The sequence below is a fragment of the Hyaena hyaena genome, unplaced genomic scaffold (genome assembly GCF_003009895.1).
Source record: "Hyaena hyaena isolate Hyena2069 unplaced genomic scaffold, ASM300989v1 scaffold_521, whole genome shotgun sequence".
Classification (NCBI taxonomy): Eukaryota; Metazoa; Chordata; class Mammalia; order Carnivora; family Hyaenidae; genus Hyaena; species Hyaena hyaena.
This window is the reverse complement of record NW_024081153.1, coordinates 1,012,287-1,035,544: the sequence shown is the minus strand read 5'-3', so window position 1 is coordinate 1,035,544 and position 23,258 is coordinate 1,012,287. Positions and strand designations below refer to the sequence as shown.

General features: G+C 36.1%; 1 protein-coding gene across 6 annotated transcripts in view; it reads left to right on the top strand.

Annotated features, from left to right (window-relative positions):
- The window catches only part of DOCK7 (dedicator of cytokinesis 7), a 220,793-nt gene that overhangs the window by 47,726 nt on the left and 149,809 nt on the right, over positions 1 to 23,258 (top strand). For all 6 annotated transcript variants that reach the window (XM_039255290.1, XM_039255289.1, XM_039255288.1 and 3 more), the window contains exons 8-11: positions 7,196 to 7,262; positions 8,623 to 8,772; positions 15,720 to 15,800; positions 18,522 to 18,687. In XM_039255290.1, coding sequence (XP_039111221.1) covers positions 7,196 to 7,262; positions 8,623 to 8,772; positions 15,720 to 15,800; positions 18,522 to 18,687 — 464 coding nt within the window. The remainder of the gene's footprint in view (positions 1 to 7,195; positions 7,263 to 8,622; positions 8,773 to 15,719; positions 15,801 to 18,521; positions 18,688 to 23,258) is intronic.

Genomic DNA, 23,258 nt, shown 5'->3' with positions numbered 1-23,258 from the left:
GGCATGCTCACTGTTTTGCACCCAGTAACTGAAAAAAAAAAACAAAACAAAAAACCAAAAAAAAATCTCTATGCTCTTTTCATTATATCATGTTATTATTATAGTTAGTTATTAGTTCTAGCTTATGAAAAAGGAAGTTTTATACATAGAACTTCCTAAAAGTGGTAATAGGGACAGACCACTTCTTTGGATATCTTGAGCAGTTTTCTTCCTTTGAAAGCTAAGGCATTATATATTTACTTAGATTTATTTAGAAATCTGTTAGAGCTTTAGCATTTTGTCTTTTGAATATCAGGATAGCTGATATCAATTCTTTTAATACTTTTTTGTTTTTGTTTTTTTGATAGCCTTATTATGGTATAATTTCCATGTAAAATCTACCCTATTAAAGTCAGTGGTTTATTTATTTGTTTTTATTTAAAAAATTTTAATTCCAATATAATTCACATATGGTATTATATTATTTTCTGGTTTTACTCCTTCCCCTATTTCACCCATCCTCTTTCCCTGCCTACCTTCCCTCTGGTAGTATTCTGTTTGTCCTCTGTAGTTAAGAACCTGGTTTCTGGTTTCTCTCTCTCTCTCCTTCTCTCTGGTTTGTTTGTTTGTGTTGTGTTTTAAATTTCACATATGAATGAAATCATATGGGTTCTGTCTTTCACTGAATTATTTCACTTAGCATTATAGTCTCTAACTTTTTTCTCTTGCCCACTTCTCTCATGACTTGCTGGGTTTCTTTAGTGATATACTTGGATCCCTAGCTCTTTATTTTTTGCGTATCTATTACTGGTTTTTGATTTGTGGTTACAATTAAGTTTGTGTATGACATCTTATGCATAAACAGTCTATATTAAGTTGATGGTTGCTTTAGTTTGAACCCATTCTTTACCATCCCCAGCCAACATTTATAAAAGGTATCATGCTTTACATTTTTTAAATTTTGTGACTCCCTGGACTGAGTTTTACTCATTTCTTCGTATCATGAGATATACTTAATTTTCCTCCTTTTATGCTTCCTACTTTTCTTACTCCTCTCAAAGAATCCCCTTTAAAATTTCTGGTAGGGTTACTTTAGTGCTTATGAATTCCTTTCACTGTTGTTTGTCTGGGAACCTCTTTACCCTCATTCTGTTCTAAATGATAGCCTTGCTGGATAAAGTGTTTTTGGCTACAGGTTTTTTTCTTTCAGGACTTTGAATATATCCTGCCATTCCCCTTGGCTTGCAAAGTTTTTGCTGAACAATTGGCTGGTAGCCTTATGGGGTTTTCCTTCTATGTAACTGTTTTCTTTTCTCTTGCTGCTTTTAAAATACTGTTTATCACTGCTTTTTGCCATTTTAGTTACAATGTGTCTTGGTTACATTTTTGCCGCAGTGTGTCTTGGTGTGGACCTCCTTGGGTTGATTTTGTTGGTGGCTCTCTGTGCTTCCTCAATCTATATTTCTGTTTCCTTCCCCAGATTTGGGAAGTTTTCAGCTATTATTTTTTCAAATAAATTTTCTACTTCCTTTCCTCTCTTCTTCTGAGATCCCTATAATGCGAATGTTATTAATGCTTGATGGTGTTGCTGAGTTCCCTAAGTCTATTGTCATTTATTATTATTTTTTTCCCTCTCTCCTATTCAGCTTGTTTGCTTTCCATTTCTCAGTTCTCCAGGTCACTAATCCTTCCTTCTGTTTCCTCTAGTCTCCTTTTTATTCCATCTAGTATATTTTTAATTTTAGTTACTGAGTTCTTCATTTCTGATTGGTTCTTTTTTATGTTTTCTATCTCTTTGTTACGGGTCTCACTGAGGTCCTCCACTCCTTCTCAAGTCCCATGAGTATCTTTATGACCATTACTTTAAATTCTCTGTTAGTCCTATTACTTATTTCAGTTTTATTTAGCTTTCTTTTGTCCTGTTTTTTTCATTTGTGACAGATTCCTCTGTCTCCTCATTTTGTTTAAGTCTCTGTGTCTGTTTCTGTGTGTTAGGAAAGTCAGCTACGTCTCCTGCTCTTGCAAGTAGTGGCCTTAAGAAGAGGTCTTGTAGGGGCGCCTGGGTGGCTTAGTCGGTTAAGCGTCTGACTTTCGCTTAGGTCATGATCTCGCGGTTCGTGGGTTCGAGCCCCGCGTCGGGCTCTGTGCTGACTGCCAGCTCAGAGCCTGGAGCCTGTTTCAGTCTGTGACTCCCTCTCTCTCGGACCCTCCCTTGCTCACTCTGTCTCTCTCTCTCTCTCTCTCCTAGAAATAAATTAAAAAAAAAAAAAAAAGAGGTCTTGTAATGCTTTATTGTCCAGTGTCCCCTGATTCAGGGGGTCTCCTGTGTATGATTCAGGTATCCTGTCATGGCTGAGCTACTTTTGCCTTTAGTTTGTCATCTGTGCTGGTTCTCTTTGCCTCTTGCACACAGGGTTTGGTCCCTGTGTTGTTAGTGGGTGAGTCTAGGGTCACCTTGGGCCTAAGTTGAGTCAGCCAGGCATTTGCCAGAGATGTAGCAGCACTGAACTGCAAGACAATTTCCCTGTGTTGTCTCCTGAGAAGCTATTGTTGATGGACAAGGCCTGCAGTCAGATCAGCTATCTGCCCCCAGCCCGCTCCTGGGGCCACAGGGGGACCTGTGTGTTTGGTTATTTTTCCCTCTTCCCAGGGTAGGAGTCACTAGTGTTGGCCCCTATCAGGGCTGCTTGCACACTGTCAGGCTGTGGCACCGCTTTGGCTATTGCAGAGGGCATGTCTGCAGGTAACTCTGGCCTCTCTGATTTTCAGAGTCACATGTTAATGGGATTAGTCTACCCCCTGTGGGTTCCCTGTGCCTGGAGTGCTTGTTGTGAGGGTCTTGTTTTTTCTCCTTTCTGTACCTGCTGTTTCCTTCCTTCTTGTGGACAGTTCTCCAGGTTCATTTAGCTCCTGACCTTGTCTCTGCCCTTCCTCCTTTCTTTGATATGGTCTTTCTCTACATTTATCTGTGGAGAATCTGTTCTATCAGTCTTTGGGTTGGGTTATTTACACCTATGCAGGTGTTATCTATGGGAGGAGGTGAGCTTAGACTCTTCCTACTCCACCATTTTCCCTGGAAGTCTAACATCAGTGGCTTTTAGTAAATTCACAGTTGTACAACTCTGAATTAGAATTATGACTAATTCTGGAACATATTCATCACCCCAGAGAGAAACTTCATACCTGTATTAGTTTGTTCAGACTACCTTAACAAAAAATACCATAGACTGAGTGGCTTAAAAACAGAAATGTATTTTTTCACAGTGCTGATGAGTGGAAATTGAAGTTCAAGATATTGGTATGATTGTTTTCTGATGAGGGCTCTCTTCCTGGCTTGCAGATGGGCATCTTCTTCTTGTTCCCTAACATGACCTTTTCTTTGTTCCTGCATGAAAAGAGAAAGGTCTCTGGTGTCTCTTTCACTTTTTATAAAGACACCAGTCTTTTGGGCTTAGGGTCTCACCCTTATTTTGTCAGTAGTATGTTTTAGTAGGCCTCTGAGTGATTAAAAATTTCCTTTTAAGGGGTGCATGTGTGGCTCAGTCGGTTAAGCATCTGACTCTTGATTTTGGCTCAGGTCATGATCTCGCGGTTTGTGAGATCGAATCCTTTGTGGGGCCCTCCCTGACAGAGCAGAGCCTGCTTGGGATTCTCCCCCTCCTATTCTCTCTACCCCTCCCCTGCTCGTGCTATCTCAAAATAAATAAATATTTTAAAAAATTCCTTTTTTAGGGGTGCCTGGATCTTTCAGTCGGTTGAGTGTCCGACTTCGCCTCAGGTCATGATCTCATGGTTTGTGAATTTGAGCCCTGCATTGGGCTTGCTGCTGTTAGCTTAGAGCCCACTTTGGATCCTCTGTCCCCATCTCTCTGCCCCTCCCTTGTTCTCTCTCTCTCTCTCTCTCAAAATAAATAAACATTTAAAAAAATTAAATTAAATAAATAAAAATTAGTCTTAAAATTTTTTTTGAATTCTCAACATTTCAAATAAATGAGCACTTAATAGTGAAGAAAAAAAACAGCCTTTTTTGCAGCTTGGTAACCACTGAGTATTTGGTGCTTAAATAGTGTTTTTTGACAGACTCAAGCACACGTATATTTGGTTGCATGGGAGTAACATAGAATTCTTTTTTTGAGTTTTCATACTAAGTGGATGAGGTGTATACATTGAAAAACAGGAAAGAAAAAAAATACAACCTTGGTAGTCCCTTTGTATAATGCAAGAGCCTTTTGAAACATTAAAAAAAAAAAGATCAAATGATATATCTCATTTAAAATATTATTGTCATGCATTAGTAGCTTTTCTTAATATGAAGCACACTGGTTGTTGCCTCAAAACTTTTAACTTTTGTTCGTTATACTGACAATAGAGATCTTTAAATACTATCCAAGAATATCATAGAGAAAGTTATTGTGCATGAATTTTATGGTGCTAAATTACAAAATGGGATACTGATTTTCTGAATAAGCTGTTAACATTTATCTTTGATTCATTTTGCTTATTTTTATCTGAATCTAAAATTTATATGAAAATACAAAGAGCTGAAAGGAGGCAGGGCAGTTTTAAAGCACTTTACAAAACAAAATAGATGTTAATACTTATTATAAAGCTACAGTAAGCTAATTAGGTACTAAGACAGAAGCTAATGAAGACATTATAGTACTGATACACAATTAGAAAAATAATCCAGTGGACCAGGGCTAGAAATAGATCTGTATGTGGATTTTTAAAAAATGTTTTAAGTGTTTTATTTATTTTTGAGAGAGAGATAGAGACAGTGTGAGCAGAGGAGGGTCAGAGAGAGAGGGAGTCACAGAATCCGAAGACAAGCTCCAAGCTCTGAGCTAGCTGTCAGCACAGAGCCCAATGCTGGGCTCGAACCCATGAACCGTGAGATCATGACCTGAGCCGAAGTTGGACGCTCAACCGACTGAGCCACCTAGGTGTCCCCTGTATGTGGATTTTTGAGTTACAGTTAAAGTGACACTACAGTAGTCCCCCTCTTCTCCAGGTATTCAGTTACCGGTGGTCAACTGCAGTCCCGATGCAGATGATGATCCTTCTGACTTATCATAAGATCAATAGTAGCATAACCCTATGTCACAATGTCTGCATCATTTACCTCAATGAATCTCATACATAGATTTTTTTTTAATCATGTCGTATCATTGTAAGGAAAAGGAGGGTGAGTATAATACAATAAGATATTTAGAGACCACATTTATGTATCTTTTATTACAGTATGTTGTTCTGTTTTATTAGTTATTGTTGTTAATCTCTTCCTGTGCTTTATCACAGATAGTGTATGTATTGGAAAAAACATAGTATATATGGGTTTTAGTACTGTCTTCAAGGTTTCAGGCACTCATGGGAATCTTAGAACATATTTTTTGCAGATAAGGGGAGACAACTATATAGACAGTTGGGAAAGGTAATCTTTTCAATAAATTGACAGGACAGTTGGATATCTGTGTTTTTCTTTCTGTGTCATACAGAGGGAGAAGACATTTTTAATGCATTCACTTGACAAAGCATCCTTATATAGAGTGCATAAAGAAGTATAAATAAATGAAAATGTCGAACAAAAAATTAAAAAAAAGAATTCCAAAGAGGATATCTGTGTGGTCATAAATAGATAAAGAGATGCATATTAAAAGTCCAGTGTGATATCAGTACCCACTGAAGTTGCAGAATCAGAAAGAGTGACAGTAACGAGTGTTTCAGTCTGTATAGTAGGCCTTGAAGAGGTTGAGCCATGTAGACAGTAGCACCAGAATTCCTATTCTCTTGGATTCTGGCTTGTGTTCTGTTAAGTGAGACATCAGCAGGAAGTCAGAGGGTGGAAGAGAGTAAAGTCAGTGGTATTTATTTCCTTTTACTCATTCCCTGCTAGGCCAATGTTTCTCTTAAAGGCCCTTATGTACCCGTTCTTTCTCAGTTTTGTTTTACCACTTCCAAGGTATCCTTTTTGTTCTGGATTGGCAATGACTCCTTGCTATTGTTGTCCCCAGAGAATTGTTCTCTATCTAGTTGTTTTTCCTAAATCTTATCCAAATCTTTGTGTATCCCCCTTCATTAAACTGAACCCAGTGCAACTATGTGTTATCTGCTGCAAAGACTTTGATATTTATCATAAAAAAAAAAAAATGGCAATGTAGAACAGGGTTTTTATGACCTTGGCACTATTAACATTTTTGTCTGGATAATTCTTTGTTGTCAGGGGCTCTCCTGTACAGTGCAGAATGTTTATCCACATCCCTGGCCTCTCTACTCACTAAATATCAGTAATACTCCTGCAGTTATGATAACTTAAAATGCTCCCAGACATTGCCAAATGTCCCAATGGGGGGAGAATCATCCTTTATTGAGAACCACTGCTCTAGAGTTTTGGTTAAACTCATGTTAGATATTATTTCTTTTTTTTTTTTTTAATGTTTTTAATTAATTAATTTATTTTGAGAGAGAGAAAGAGCGTGCACTAATAGGGGAGGGACAAAAAGAGGTAGGGAGAGAATCCCAAACAGGCTCCATGCTCAGTGCGGAACCCCACGTTGAGGCTTGACCTCACAACTTTGAGATCATGACCTGAGTTGAAATCAAGAGTTGGATACTTAACTGACTGAGCCTCCCAGGTGCCCCACATATTATTTCATTCAGCAAATAGTTACTAAGTGTTTACTGTATATAATTCAGGTTCTTGGAAGTGAAAGTAGACATCTTGATTTAAGCATACAGTTACAAAATACATTTTGAGTTTTGTATTTTGACATTCATATAGCAAAAATTTGTATTCCATCATTAAAAAGTATGGTTAGAAAAAAAAAAGTATGGTTAGGTTAATATTTATGACAGGGAAATATAGCCATAAAATATTAAGTTGAAAAAGCAGACTACTAAATATACAGTGACACACTTATTTAAAAGAATCCATTTACCAAGTACAGTTCTACATAGACAATAGTCTAGATGGATAGACACTGAAACTGTTAATTTTGGTTCTCTCCATGTGGTGGAATTCTGTAGGCTCCTGTTTTTCTCTGAAATTTTTAATGTGTTTTCTTAGTTTTCTACATTGAATATATGAGATTAACTAGTGGAGGTAGTGGTTGAGTTAGACTGAAAGATATACTTGGAAAAGTGTTTCAGAAGGAATGAGTAGTATAGATGGTATAGCAGAGATGTAGAAAAGTTAAACTAATTGCTTTTTTTCTTAAAGGTTTGAGATTGAAATTGAACCTATTTTTGCAAGTTTGGCTTTATATGATGTCAAGGAAAAGAAAAAGGTAAGATTATATGATTTAAACATAGTCACAATCCTGGGTTTCAGAAACTTGTTTTCAAGTTGTTTTATAAGATGAATAAGTAACAATTTTTTTAGAATTGTTAAAACATGGATTATTTATTTATTTATTTGTATTTTTTAAAGTTTATTTATTGAGAGAGAGAGAAAATGAGCGGGGCAGGGCAGAGGGAAAGGGAGAGAGAGAGAATTCCAAGCATGCTCCCCGCTGACAGCAGAGGACCCGACTTGGGGCCTGAACTCATGAACTCTGAAATCATGATCTGAGCTAAAATCAAGAGTCAGATGCTTAACTTACTATCCACACAGGTGCCCCTAAACATGGATCTTTTGAAAAGAAAATAGAAATTTAATTTATTAAGACTTGTTAAGCATATTTTCTTACTATAAAATAGTTTTTTGATACCTAGTTTTTATTTAATGGAAAGAGTTCCAAAAGCACATAGTGGAGGCAACTTTATTTAAAATTAAGAAAAAGTTAATACATGAAAAGCATTTTAGGCAAATGATGTACACAGGATTAGAATCATTACAAAGTTCTGTTGAGCAATTTAAAAATTCACAGTAGCTGAAAAGATCATTTATATATGCTTGAAATCTTTTATCTTAAATACTGCTTTAGTTTTACCATTCTATCTTTATTACACTTAGTCTTTCAGATGGCTATCTTATGCACCATTTTTTAAAATAATGTTTATTTATTTTTGAGAGAGAGAGAAAGATGGCATGAGTGGGGGAGGGGCAGAGAGAATGGGACTCAGAATCCAAAGCAGACTGCGCTCTCAGTGCAAAGCCAGACGTGGGGCTTGAACCCATGAACTGTGAGATGATGACCTGAGCCAAAGTTGGATGCTCAAGTGACTGAGCCACCCAGGAGCCATTCATATAGAATTTCTTAACTTAATATTCTAAGCTTAATATATGGTAGAAACTACTTTCAGTGACTTACACTGTCAATATAATATAGATCTCTGTTGTGGAACTGCTCCAGGAACTTATATTTGCTAAATCAAATCTGCTAAAATATTTATTGAATTCTTTTAATTCTCAATTTGAGGTAATCTCAATAATTTCTTTGTGTACTTTATTACAGGTTACATTTCTAATCAAAAGAGCTTGGGATAGAATTTTTTAGAATATATTTCTTGTATATTTCTCAGATAGTTTTGTATATTTCTTTTTGTTTTGATTTAGACATGTAAAGATTGGTCGGTAAAATATATGATAAACTGTATGTTAGTGTAATGTTCTAATATCTGTAATATTTTAAGACTAAGTATGCTTGATTTTTGTAAAATACAGATTTTAAAATTTAGTATATGAGTTTTTTTTTGTTGTTTTAGATTTCAGAAAACTTTTATTTTGACCTTAATTCTGAGCAGATGAAAGGATTATTACGTCCACACGTACCACCTGCTGCCATTACCACTTTGGCAAGATCAGCTATTTTTTCTATTACTTATCCTTCCCAAGATGTTTTTCTTGTAATAAAGGTAAGAGCAATGTTAAATAAATTAGTTATTTGTGTAGTGTCTGTATATTTGTCTCCCAATTAATATCAAGGTTTTCAAGGGCAAGGATTTTATCTTATTTTTTTGTCTTAAAACTTCTTAACACAATATTGCATGTAAACTGTAGGTGCTACCTAAGTTGTTTCTTCGAGTGGGAGCTCTGTTAGGGTTCTCCAGAGAAATAGATCAGTAGCGTGGAGATACACACACACACACACACAAGAGATTGCTTGATTTTAAGGAATGGGCTTGTGCTATTGTGGAGGCTGGCAAATTTGAAATGTGTAGGGGAGACTGGCAGGCTGGAATTCAGGTAAGTCTGAATTCGGTGGCAGACTGGAGACTCAGGCAGGGTTTCTGTGTTGCAGTCTTGAAAATTACTTCTTTGGGAAACTGCCGTCTTTGGTCTTAAGGCCTTTATCTGATTGATGAGGCTCACCCACATTTTGGAGAGGGTATTTGGCCTTACTCTACTGATTTAAATGCTTATCACCTCTAAAAAATACCTTTACAGCAACATCTAAATTGGTTTGATCAAATAACTGGGCATTTATAGCCTAGCCAAGTTGGCATATAAAATTGAGTATCATAGGAGCCTTACTATGATGTTATCACTCAGTTTCTAAATTATATAAATACTAATATCTAAATTATTGAGGTCATGGAGCATTATGATTTGAGTGTTATCCAATTAAGAATAAGGATTATAGACAGGGAAAAATTAAAAAAGAAGCAAACCATAAAACACTTAACTTTAGAGGATATACTAAGGGTTGCTGGAGGGGAGTTGGGCTGAGGAATGGGTTACATGGGTGATGGGTATTAGGGAGGGCACTTATGTGATAAGCATTGGGTATTATATGTAAGTGATAAGTCTCTAAATTCTATTCCTGAAACTAATATTACTCTATGTATTAAGTGACTGACATTTAAATAAAAAACTTGAAATAAACAAAATAAGATAAAACAGAAACTGAGTAAGGATTACAAATTCTAAAATCTGAATATTATGAAGCTGCTTAGGTTGAGATAAGTTGAGGAATAATTTACTATAACTTGACCTTGATTTGGAAGAAGCTTAAAATATATTCCTTAATCATTTTATCTTTATTTATATAAAATTATCATAAAAGGTAATGAATTTTACTATAAGGTTATAGAGTGGATTGTCATGAAGTGAATCCTGTTTACCCACAGGAATAATGTCCTAATTTGTCGACACATTCCCATTGAATTCAGCTTAAAATAGCTCTTAGCTACAATGAATGCTACAAGCACAGATTTAGCAGGAGTGGTCTTCAGAAACTCAGTAAAGTTCTAGATATTAATTCAATTGAGAAATAGTGTATATACAAGTACCTTTACATGGGAAAATAGTATGTTTTCATAAAAGTAGAACATATTTAAGGAAATGAGATGGAAAGATAACAGCTGATGGTTCCAATATTCACTGCTTGAAAATGAGATTATATAATGACAAGATTTGGTTGACAGTGAACAGTTTAGATGGGATTAAGGATAAGAAACATTGTAAATGTTCATTATAAGTAAATAGGGAGATAAATTATGGTAAAGTCATATGATGGGATACTATGTCAAATAAAAACACCATTTGGAAGAATTTTTAATGACATAAAAACGTATGTGTGATATAATATTTAGTGAAAAATAAGTCTGGCACAAAACTGTATGGTATGATCTCAGTTGTATAGAGTATATATGTATACAGATATATGCATATACATAGAACATGACTTTCCTGTTATTTCAAAACAAATGAACAAGTTAAAATATTATTAAAAATTTAAAGGAAATGTATTCAGGAGGTTTTGTTAAATTGGAATGCCATTGATCTGTGTATTGATGAGCTACTGCTATACAAGAAAAGAAGGAGAAAATCCCAGTGGCATGTGACAACAAGCGTTTGTTTAGGTCATGCATCTGAGTTGTCTGGTGGTCAGTTGATCTTGGCTGTACTCTCCCTGAGGTGCTGTGTTCCTGAGACTGATTTTTGGTTCATTGGGGGTTATTTGATTCAGCTGGAGCTGTACTTCTTTGTATGTCTCTTTTCTAGCAGGCTAACTTGGCTTATTGTCCTGGTAATTGCAGATGTGCCGAAGAGCAGACCCCCTGCACAGGCACTTTTCAAGCCATTGGTTGCATCACACCAGCTAACGTTGGGTTGGCCAAGACAATCATATGACAGAACACAAAATCAAGGAGTTGGGATATATACTTGGGGTCTTTATTCAGAGGAATTCCAGTGTTAGGTAGCAGTGGGGGGGGGGGGCAGTGGTAAAGGAAAGGTGAAGAATTGGAGCTATTAAGTGCAGTCTATCTTTGTCTGAGATACAGGAATTCTCAGCCAGGATTATGATTTGCTTGCTCATTTTTGTGTCCTGTTTATTAGTATACTTTCTGGTAAATATGTGAAGGGATAATGTTATGCTTGGGTTATTGTTTATGGAAGACTGACATTTTTGAGAACAGAAACAAAGCTCTTTGAAAGAAACCCACAAATAGATAAAGAGAAACGTGGGTTACAATAAGGTGATGAACAAAATAAGTTTAATTTAATAAAATTTTTATTGAGGTGTGACATAATAATAGAAAAGATGTAAAAGTCATAAATACATGGTTTAACGAATTATCCCCAAATAAATACATTATGTTACCACCCACCCAGATTAAGAAACAAAATGTTACTAGAATCCCAGAAACTGTACGTGTACCATTCACTGATCCTTTGTTTTTTTCTCCCCAGTTTTTTTCTTGTTTTTGAACACTATGTTAATAGGATCCAACATTATATATATTTTGTGACTTGCTACATGATTGTGTGATTAATCTATACTGCTGTATGCAGCAGTTTTAAAATTCATTTACATTGCTGGGGCTCCTGAGTGGCTCAGTTGGTTAAGCGTCCGGCTTTGGTTCAGGTAATGATCTCGAAGTTCACAGGTTTGAGCCCCATGTCGGGCACTCTGCTGACATCTCAGAGCCTGGAGCCTGCTTCAGATTCTGTGTCTCCCTCTCTCTCTGTGTCTCTCCCCTGCTATGCTCATGCTCTGTCTCTGCCTTTCTCTCTTTCAGAAATAAGCAAACATTAAAAATAAAAAAAATTCATTTACATTGCTTTTTAGTATTATATGAATATGTCATAATTCATTTTACTGATGATAGACATTTTGGTTAATTTAATTTTGTGGGTTTTATCAGTAATTCTGTAAATATTTGCATTCCATGAGGATAGACATATGTATACATTTGTATTTAGTTTATTCTTGAAAGTAGAATTGCTAAGTCACAGAGTTTTTGCATCTCAGCTTTGGTAGATGCTATCAAATAAAGGCTTTCAGTCTCTGTGACAGTTGCATTCCCACCAGCAGTGAGTAAGAGTTCCAGCAAGTCATACTTGATATTTATCAGTTTTTTAGAAAATTGAGATATAAAATATGTATAATGAGATCTTTACAAATCTGGAGTAAACAGCTTGATGAATTCTTCCATGTGTGTTTGTCTGTGTAACCACTCCTGAGCTTGTCATAGAATATTTCCATTACTTTATTACTCTGGAAGGTTCTTGTGTTTCTGTTTCTAGTGACTACCCCTGCCCTTCCAGAGAACTAGTATTCCAACTTCTGTCACCATTGTTATCTTTTCTTCTTCTTGAGGTTCAGATGAAAGGAATCATAACAATGAGTCTTTTGTGCCTGACCTCTTTCATTCAGTATAATGTCTGTGAGAGTCCTCCATAGGAAAGTCACCTAGGTGCTCCTAGAGCCTTTTTTGGTTCCACTGATCTATTTGTATTTTCTTGGCACTAGTACTACACCTTTTTAATTATTGTAGCTTTATAATGAATAGTGTATTTTTTTCCAACTTGACTTTTTACATTTTGTGTAAATTTTTGCTTGCCAGTCTCTCCAGCCCCTCAGTATAGGCATATTCTCTTTCTCTCAAGAAAGAACTTGCCGAGATGATGACTGGCCTTGCATTAAATATGTAGATCATTTTGAGAAAGCTGACATCTTTAAGTTATTGAGTTTTCCAATCAATGGACATGGTATATCCCTTCATGTTTTTAGGTCTTTTCCTCTCATATATTTGGAGTGATTTGATATTTCCAGAACAAATTATGCTTGCAAACCAAGGTTTTACTGTATTTGTTTTGTTGTTGAGTTGTAAGACTTTAAAAACAAATTATTCTGGATATTAACTCCTTATTAGGTACATTATTTGTATATATTTTTTTAATTTGTTGCCTTTTCACCCTGCTAGTTGTGTCTGTGATGCACGAAAGTTTTAAGTTTTAATGTCCAATTTCTGTATTTTTGCTTTTGTTGCCTGTGTTTTTCTATGTCAAATCCAAGAAAACATTGCCAAATCCAGTGTCATGAAGATTTTTTTTTCTGTTAAGAATTACATAATTTTAGGGGCGCCTGAATGGCTCATTCGGTTAAGCGACCAACTTCGGCTCAGGTCATGATCTCATGGTTCGTGGGTTTGAGCCCCGCGTCGGGCTCTGTGCTGACAGCAAGCTCAGAGCCTGGAGTCTGCTTCACATTCTGTGTCTCCCTCTCTCTCTGACCCTCCCCTGCTCACACTGTCTCTCTCTCTCTCTCTCTCTCTCTCTCTCTCTCTCAGAAATAAATAAAACATTAAAAAAAAAAGAATTATATAATTTTAGGTCTATATTTAGGGTGTTGATCCATTTTGTGTTAATGACTGTATATGATAGAGGGTAAGGACTTAACTTTATTATTTGCATTTGTATATGTGGTTAAAATTTTTTTTTTAATGTTTAGTAATGTTTAGTTTTGATAGAAAGACAGTCAGAGCACAAGCTGGGGAGGGGCAGAGAGAGAGGGAGACACAGAATCTGAAGCAGGCTCCAGGCTCCGAGCTGTCAGAACGGAGCCCAACGAGGGGCTTGAACTCATGAGCCATGAAATTATAACCTGAGCCGAAGTCAGATGCTTAACCAACTGAGCTACCCCGGTGCCCTGGGGATATATGGTTTTTTAAACACCATTTATTCTTTTGCATTTGGATATATGGTTTTTTAAACACCATTTGTTGAAAAGATTGCCCTTTCCCCATTGAAAGGTGTTGGCAGTCTTGTTAAAATTCATTTAGCCAGGGGCTCCTGGGTGACTCATGGTTAAACATTCAACTCTTGATTTCACTTCAGGTGACTGAGCCCCCGCTTTGGGCTCCACACTGAGCATGGACCTGCTTAAGATTCTCTCTCTCCCACTTCCTTGGGACCTACCCTATGCATGCTGCCTCTTTCTCTCAATAACTAAATAAATGTTCAAAAAATATTATTTAACCATATATATGAGGGTTTATTTTTGGACTGGATTCTGTTCCATTCATCTATATGTATGTCTTTGCGCTAGTATCAGGTTTTTGTTTTTTTTTTTTTTTAAATTACTGTAGCTTTGTATTGTTTTGAAGTCTAGAAGTATGAGACTTACAACTTAGTTCCTTTTTTAAAGGTTTGTTTTGATTGTTCGGGGTTCTTTGAAATTTCACATGAATGTTAGGATGAATTTTACTGTGTTTACAAACAAAAATCTTTGGGATTTTGATAGGCATTGCATTAAATCTATAGATTGCTTTGCATAGAATTGACATCTTAATGTTAATTAAATCTCTTCCAATTCATGAACATGGGGTATCTTTCCATTTATTTGTGTGTTCTTTAATTTCTTTTACCAATGACCCATGGTTATCAGATTACAGATCATTCACCCTTTTGGTTAAGTTAATTTTTCAGTATATGTTTCCTTGCTATCTGAAAGAAGAGGGCTTTGATGAAACTTTTGTAAGCTGAAATTTTATAAAGTGATAAAGCAATTACCATTAACTTATATGGAAAATTTTTGAGTGTTCTTAGACCCCAAAAATAACCTCTTTCAGTCTTTCATGATACCTTTGGACATATCTTGCCAACAGATGCACAGAGTAAATTGAGATAGCTCAAAGATGCTCAGAACTCTGGTGGTTTGATGCTGAGATGCTAAGTGTAATTCCCAGGGAAGGAGTTTGGCAGTGCCACTCTTGTTGCTCAGGGTGTGTGCTGCCTGTATAGCTGGCAACGGCAAAGCAAATGCTGAATGTTATTTTCACTTTCCCCTTTTTTTGTAAAAGTGAAAATCATCTTCAGATTTCTTTCAGGTAGCAAAAACAGGTACTAATGTAGGTCTTTTGTAAAATCAGAGTGGCATAATGTGAGCTTTCCAAAAGTGGGGAATACCTTTATTTTTTTCTTTCTGATATTGTAAGTGAAATTGTTTTCTTAATTTTTTTATCAAATTATTTATTATTAGTGTATAAAAATACAATTGATTTTTGAATGTTGATTTTTGTATCCTGCAGCTCTGCTGAATTATTTATTAGTTTTAACCATGGGGGGGGGGTGTGTCTGTGTGTGTGTACTAAACAGGTTTTCTGAACAAAAGAACATGTCTGCAAATAGATAATTTACTTTTGCCTTTCAAATTTGGACTCTTTTTTTTTTTTGCTTTTTTTGCTTGCCTTATTGCTTTAGCTCAGACTTCCAGTCCTTTTTTGAATACAATTGGTAAAAGTGAGCATCCTTATCTTGTTCCTCATGTTAGAGGAAAACTTTCAGTCTTTCACCATTGAATATGATGTTAGCTGCGGTGTTTTCATATATGGTCTTTATTATGTTGAGGTAGGTTTCTTGTATTCTTAGTTTGGTGAATGTTCCTCGCATGGAAGTGTATTGAATTTTGCCCAGTTATTTTTGTGTATCAATTGAGATGATTGTGGTTTTTCTTCCATTATGCTGTTAATGTGGTGTATTGCGTTAATTTTTTTAATGTTAAACCATCCTTGCATACCAGTCTGATTTTTTTTCAAGCTTAATTAGTCTTTACTTTTTTATTCTTTGACAGTTAGAAAAAGTCCTACAACAAGGTGACATTGGAGAATGTGCAGAACCATATATGATTTTTAAAGAAGCAGATGCCACAAAGGTAGAGTATCATGCCTCTCATTTTCCCCACCTGTATAGTCATATAGTCCCTCCAAATTCTCCCCCAATCTCTGAACCCAACACTAAACAACTTCTCATTTCCCAAATTATTATTTAGGAGAATTATGAAGCATATTAAAGAATTTCACTACTAATGCATTATGTTCTACTGGCCTACCTGCTTAATTTCTTTATTTCTTTCTTTTGTCACTTAGCTTTTGTCATATACTGTGTCATTCTATAAAATCTTCCTTACCCCCAAACTAGGTGGCTCCTTGCATTTTTTCCCTTGGAGAGAGCTAAGTTAATTTCATTTAATTCCTAAGTAATTAAATTTTTCAAAACTAGTGATTTTTTGTAAAATAGAGTTAATGATAGTAAAAGTTTTTTAAAAGTTTATTTATTTTGAGAGAGAGAGAAAGCACTTGCACATGAGTAGGGGAGGAGTAGAGAGAGAGAGGGAGAGAGACAGAATCCCAAGCAGATTCTGAGCTGTCAGCCTAGAACCTGATGTAGGGCTCAATCCTATGAACTGTGGGATCATGACCTGAGCTGAAATCAAGAGTCAGAAGCTTAACCAAATGAGCCACCCAGGTACCCCATATAGTACATTTTTTTATAGTAAGATAGAAGTACTCTGGGGCTCTAACTGCTGATAATTAAGGAATGCTGCAGATAATTAAGGAATATGGTATAAACAGAAAATACTATCTCTGTTTTGCCATCAGATGACAGATTTCTAGAATTTGGATACACATAAAAAGCAAAAGCAATGATATAAAGTTGGTACCAAATTTCAGATACCCTGAGATAGCTATAAGAAAAACAGATGATCTTAGATCTTTGAACACATGATTTAATAGTTGAAACAGCCAGGAGAGTATCCTTGAGGAATACTCCTAGTTACCAAAGTCTAGAATATATTTTGCTTTGTATTTTTGTGAAATTCAGAACAATAACTAAGCTTTTTCTGATAATATAGGCAGACCTGAGTACATGATACTCTTTTCCCATCCCTGGCTAGCTGGTTGAGATTAAGGTTAAAGTATTCTATAACTTTTCCCACGTTGTCATTTTTTAAATTAAATTTGCTGTTGTATGATAGCTAAAACATGGAAAGAGCCTAAGTGTCCATCAACAGACGAATGGATCAAGAAGATGTGGTTTATCTATACCATGGAATACTACATGGCAATGAGAAACAATGAAATCTGGCCATGTGTAGCAACATGGATGGACCTTGAGGGTGTTATGCTGAGCGAAATAAGTCAGGCAGAGAAGGACAAATACCATATGTTTGCACGTATAGGAGGATTAGGAGGAACTTGACGGAGGACCAAGGGGGAGAAGAAGGGCGGAAATGGTGGGGGAAAGGGAGAGAGGCAAACCATGAGAGACTCTTGAATGCTGACAAAAACTGAGGACTGATGGATGTGGGGGGGTGGGGGGGATGGGCATGAAGGAGGGCACTTTGGGGATGAGCACTGAGTGTTATGTAGAAACTAATTTGACAATAAACTATTTGTAAAAAAAAAATAAATAAATAAATTTGCTGTTGTATGGAGTTCATAATAGCAGTTTATCACATATTTATGTAAGCTGATAGAATCAAGTATACTTGATATCTAGACTTTTAAAGCAATAACCTATTTTAGAGGTATAATATAGACAGCAGTAAACAGTGCTAACATTTAGTTATCCTTCTGTCTTTTCCCAGGCCTGACTCTCAAGATAGGACTCTATCATTAGAGTATACCTTGACAGCATTTTATATGGAAAGAGTATGTAAGATATTTGGTGTAGGTTTTTACTCTTGGACCATTAGTTGGCTATGGCAGGCCACCTTAGTGTTTGCTTTATGGATAGCCTAAAAGTTGGACAGCTTCAGAATATCTTCCATATGGGCACATACTATTTTTTTTTTTTTTTATGTCTTATTTATTTCTAAGAGAGAGAGAGAGAGAGAGAGAGACAGCGTGAACAGGGGAGGGTCAGAGAGAGAGGGAGTCACAGACTGAAACAGGCTGCAGGCTCTGAGCTGGCAGTCAGCACAGAGCCCGATGCGGGGCTTGAACCCATGAACCACGAGATCATGACCTAAGTGAAAGTCGGACGCTTAACAAACTAAGCCACCCAGGCGCCCCTGGGCACATACTATTTGGACCATCAGTCTGTTTCTAGGATTTAGTCTTTTTCTAATACTTTCTTTGCTGTTTTTATTACAATTCTGGTTTTATACATTATTAGCCTATTTGTGCCCCCACTCCCACCTTACCTCACTCCTCTTGCCATAAGTTAAGGATTATTTCAAAATGGCTCAACTGCTTCTATCTTTTTCAGAGTAATAAAATTTAATAAGTTTAACCTAGAATATTTTGTAGTTAGCAGTTGCTGACTTGAACATGTTAATGTTTCTTTTCATAAAATAGTACTTGTGATACGTAAACATTTGACACTTGCTCTACTTTCTTTCCTATCAAAATGAGATAATCACGAAAATAACTTTGTAAGACTTACTCCACACAAACATTTATAGAATGGGTTAAAATTATTCAGTGGTTAAGATAATACAGTGTTAATTGATCTATGAAAGATATAGATTATTCTTCTATCTTTGTTGAGAATTGAGAATTCTTAAACTGTCTTTTTATATATTATGTAGTAGGTTTTAATTCATCTCTTTCGAGCATAATCATATAATGTATAAAGTTTTGTTTTGCAGAATAAGGAAAAATTGGAGAAGCTGAAAAGTCAAGCTGATCAATTTTGTCAAAGACTTGGGAAATATCGCATGCCTTTTGCTTGGACTGCAATCCATTTAATGAATATTGTTAGCAGTGCGGGGAGTTTGGAAAGAGATTCTACAGAGGTAGAAATAAGCACTGGAGGTAAGAATGTTTTATATAAATTATTACTAAATGTATGATTTTTCTTTTTTCTATACAGACTTGTTTTATTTATAAACATTACAACATTGTGAGGAATAAAAGGGTTTTCTTTTTCCCCCATAGCTTTATTGAGATGCAATTCATATGCTATACAATTCACCCATTTAAAGTGTATAATTTGGGGTGCCTGGGTGGCTTAGTTGGTTAAGCTTCCGACTTTCGCTTAGGTCATGATCTCGCGGTTCGTGGGTTCGAGCCCCACGTCGGGCTCTGTGCTGACTGCCAGCTCAGAGCCTGGAGCCTGTTTCAGTCTGTGACTCCCTCTCTGTCTGACCCTCCCCTGTTCACGCTGTCTCTCTCTCTCCTAGAAATAAATAAAACATTTAAAAAATAAAAATAAAAAATAAAGTGTATAATTTATTGGGGTTTTTTTGATATATTCACAAGGTTCTGCAACCATCACCACAATCTAATTTTGAAAGACTTTTGTATTCATTAGTAACTCTCCATTGTTCCCCCAATCTGCGAACCCAATCCTAAACAACCTCTGATCTCCTTGTAAAGTCTGTATGGATTTGCCTATCCTGGACATTTCATATCAGCAGAATTATATAATATACAGTCTTTTATGACTAACTTCTTTCCCTTACCATAATGTTTTATTTTTTTATTATTTATTTATTTATTTATTTTTTGAGAGGGGTAGAGAGTCAGAGCACGAGCAGGGGAGGAGTAAAGAGAAAGAGGTACAGAATACAAAGCATGCTCCAGCCTCTGAGCTGTCAACACAGAACCCGAAAAGAGGCTCCAACCCATGACCCGAGCTGAAGTTGGACACTTAACCGACTGAGCCACCCACGCGCCCCTCATTTAGCATGTTTTAAAAGTTCATCCATGTTGTAGCATGTATCACTATTTAATTTCTTTTTATTGCCAATTAATAGTCTGTTGTGGATATACCACATTTTATTTATCCACTCATCAGTCGATGGACGTTTGAGTTTAAACTTTTTGTTTAATATGAATAATGCTGCAGTTAATGTTCAGGAACAAGCTTTTGTATGAGTCTATCTTTTCATTTCTTTTGGATATACTAGAAATTGTTGGATCATATGATAATTCTATATTTCACCTTTTGAAGAACTACCAGGTTGTTTTCCAGTGTTGCTGCACCATTTAAAATTCTCCTAGCAGTGCGTGAAATTTCTCTATATCTTTGCCAACACTTTTATTATTTTGCCCTTTCATTACATCCATTCTAGTGTAGGGAAAGAGTTTTGTCATTGTGGTTGAGGATTTGTCTTTCCTTGCTATTTAATGATCTTGAGTATAATTTTATGTGCACTGGTTATTTATATATTTTTTTGGAGAAATATGTAGTCATGTCTTCTGTCCAGTTTTTAAATGTCTTTGTTTCTGTATTATTATTTTGTGGATTCTGATTTTTATGTGTCTTTTTAATATTCTATTTTTTTAAGTTTATTAAAAAAATTTTTTTTAACATTCATTTATTTTTGAGAGAGAGAGAGACAGAGTGCGAGCAGGGCAGAGGCAGAGAGAGAAGGAGACACAGAATCTGAAGCAGGCTTCAGGCTCTGAGCTGTCAGCATAGAGCCTGACATGGGGCTAGCACCCACAAACCATGAGATAATGACCTGAGCCCAAGTTGGATGCTCAACCGACTAAGCCACCCAGGTTTCCCTTAGTTTATTTATTTTGAGAAAGGGGGAGGGAGGGAGTGCACACATGCGCAAGCTGGGAGAGAAAGAGAGAGACAGAGAAAGAGAGAGAGGAGAGGGAGTGCATGCATGCACAAGCCAGGGAGGGGCAGAGAGAGAAGGGGAGAGAGAATCCCAAGCAGGACTTGTACTGTCAGTGGAGAGCCCATGAGGGGCTTGAACTTATGAACGGTGAGATCATGGCCTGAGCCAAAATCAGGAATTGGGTGCATAAGCAACTGAGCCACCCAGGTACCCTGCTTTTTTATATTCTTGTTTTGAGTTCTAAGAGTTCTTTATTCTAGATACAAATCTTTTAGCTAATAAAGGATTTGCAAATATTTTCTCCCAATCTATGAGGTTTTTTTTTTTTTTTTTTTAGCCTTTTGATGGTGGTGTTTGTAGCAAAGAAGTTTTAAATTCATTTTCTTTGTTCTGTTGTTGCTTGTGCTTTTGGAGTCATATCTAAGAAAGCAATACCTAACCCAAGATCAGAAAGATCTATTTGTATGTTTTTGTCTAAGAGTTTTATAGGTATATGTCTTACATTTAGTTATAATCCATTTTGATTACTTTTTTTTTTACATGGTGAGAGGTAGGGGTCCAACACTATTCTTTTAATGTTGCTATTGAGTTGTCCCAACACCCATTCGCTAGGAAGACTGTTCTTTCTCCAGCAAGTGGTCTTGTCATTCTTGTTGAAAATCGGTTCACAGGGTGCCTGGATGGCTCAGTTGGTTAAGCATCTGATTTCAGCTCCGGTCATGACCTCACAGTTTGTGAGATCAAGCCCATTATAGGGCTCTGTGCTGACAGCTCAGAGCCTGGAGTCTGCTTTGGATTCTGTTTCCCTCTCTGTCTGCCCCTCTCCTGCTTGCACTTTGTCTCTGTCTCTTTTAAAATTAAATACTTAAAAAAAAAAAGAAAATTGGTTCATGATAGATGTATGGGTTTAATTCTGTACTCATAATTCTATTCCATTGATTTATATGTCTAAGCCTGTGGTAATACTGTTCTGTCTTTATTATTTTGGCTTTGCTGTAAATTTTGAAATTGGGAAGAGTGGTACTTCAACTCTTGAACTTTATTATCTTACTTAATTTTTTTTATGCTTATTTTGGGTCCTTGTAGTTTATTTCTTATTTTGTTTTATTAAAAATTTTTTTAATGCTTATTTATTTTAGAGAGAGACACACACACACAGACAGAGCATAAGCAGTGGAGGGACAGAGAGCAAGGGAGACACAGAATCCAAAGCAGGCTCCAGGGTCCGAGCTGTCAGCACAGAGCCTGGCGCAGGGTTCGAACCCATGAATCTTGAGATCATGACCAGAGCCAAAGTTGGATGCTTAACTGACTGAGCCACCCAGGCGCCCAGGCCTTTGTAGTTTAATATGAAATTTAGAATCAGCTGTCAATTTCTGCACAAAGGCAACTGGAATTTTGATAGGCATTACATTGAATCTATAAATCATTTTGGGGAGTATTCCCCTCTTTTTTTTTTTTTTAAATGTTTTATTTATTTCTAGGAGAGAGAGACAGCGTGAGCAGGGGAGGGTCAGAGAGAGAGGGAGTCACAGACTGAAACAGGCTCCAGGCTCTGAGCTGGCAGTCAGCACAGAGCCCGACGCGGGGCTCAAACCCATGAACCGCGAGATCATGACCTAAGCGAAAGTCAGACGCTTAACCGACTAAGCCACCCAAGTGCCCCGGAGTATTACCCTCTTAACAGTATTAAATCTGCCAAGCCATGGAATGTTTTTCCATGTATTAATATCTTAACTTTTTTTTTCAATGTTTTATAGTTTTCAATATACAAGTCTTGCCTTTTTCCTATTAAATGTATACCCAATATTATTTTTATGATATTTTTAATGGAATTGTTTTCTTAATTTCATTTTTAGAATGTTCATTTCTTATGTATAGAATATTGACTTGAAAATTGATCTGGTACTTTGAAACCATTTTGAACATGTTTATTAATTGCAGTATTTTTGTTATTGTTTTTGGTTTTTGGATTCTTTAGGATTTTCTATATACAAGATCTTCCTCTGCAAATAACAAAAGGTTTACTGTTTCCTTTTCAAGCTGCAGGTCTTTTATTTCTTTTTCTTTTCCAACAATCTTAACTAGAACCTACTATACAATATTAAGTAGCAGTGGCAAGAGTGGATAGCCTCTTCTTGTTACTGACCTTGGGGGAAAATGCATTCAGTCTTTTATCATCTAGTATGATATTTACTGTAGGTTTTTCATAGATGTAATTTAATAGATTGATGAAATTACCATCTATTCCTAACTGAGTATTTTTATCATAAAAGGATGTTGGTTTTTGTCAAATGCATTTTTTGCCTTTGAGTTGACTTATATGGTTTTTGTTTTTTATTCTTTTAGTAAGGGTATATTGAATTAATTGACTGGATTTTGGAAGTTAAACTAATCTTACATTTCTGGGAGAAATACCACTTGGTCATGGTATATAATTTTTTGGTAGATGTTAGAACATGTTTCCCAGTATTTTGTTTAGTATTTTTCTTCTAGTTTGTAAGGAATTTGGGTCTGCAGTTTTACTTTCTTAAGAAATCTCTGTCTGGTTTTGGTATCAGAGCAACACTGGTCTCACAGAATGAGTTGTGAATTACCCTTTTTTTGGGAGGAAGTTTTTGAAAGGTTGGTATTTGTTTTTTGAAAAATTGGAAGAATTCAATAGTGAAGCCACCTTGGCTCAGTCTTTTTTTTTTTTTTTTCACTCAAACAACAGAAATTTATTTTATCACAGTTCCGGAAGCTAGAAGTCCAAGATTAAGGTGTTGGCAGGTTTAGTTTCTTTTTTTTTTTTTTTTTTTTTTTTTT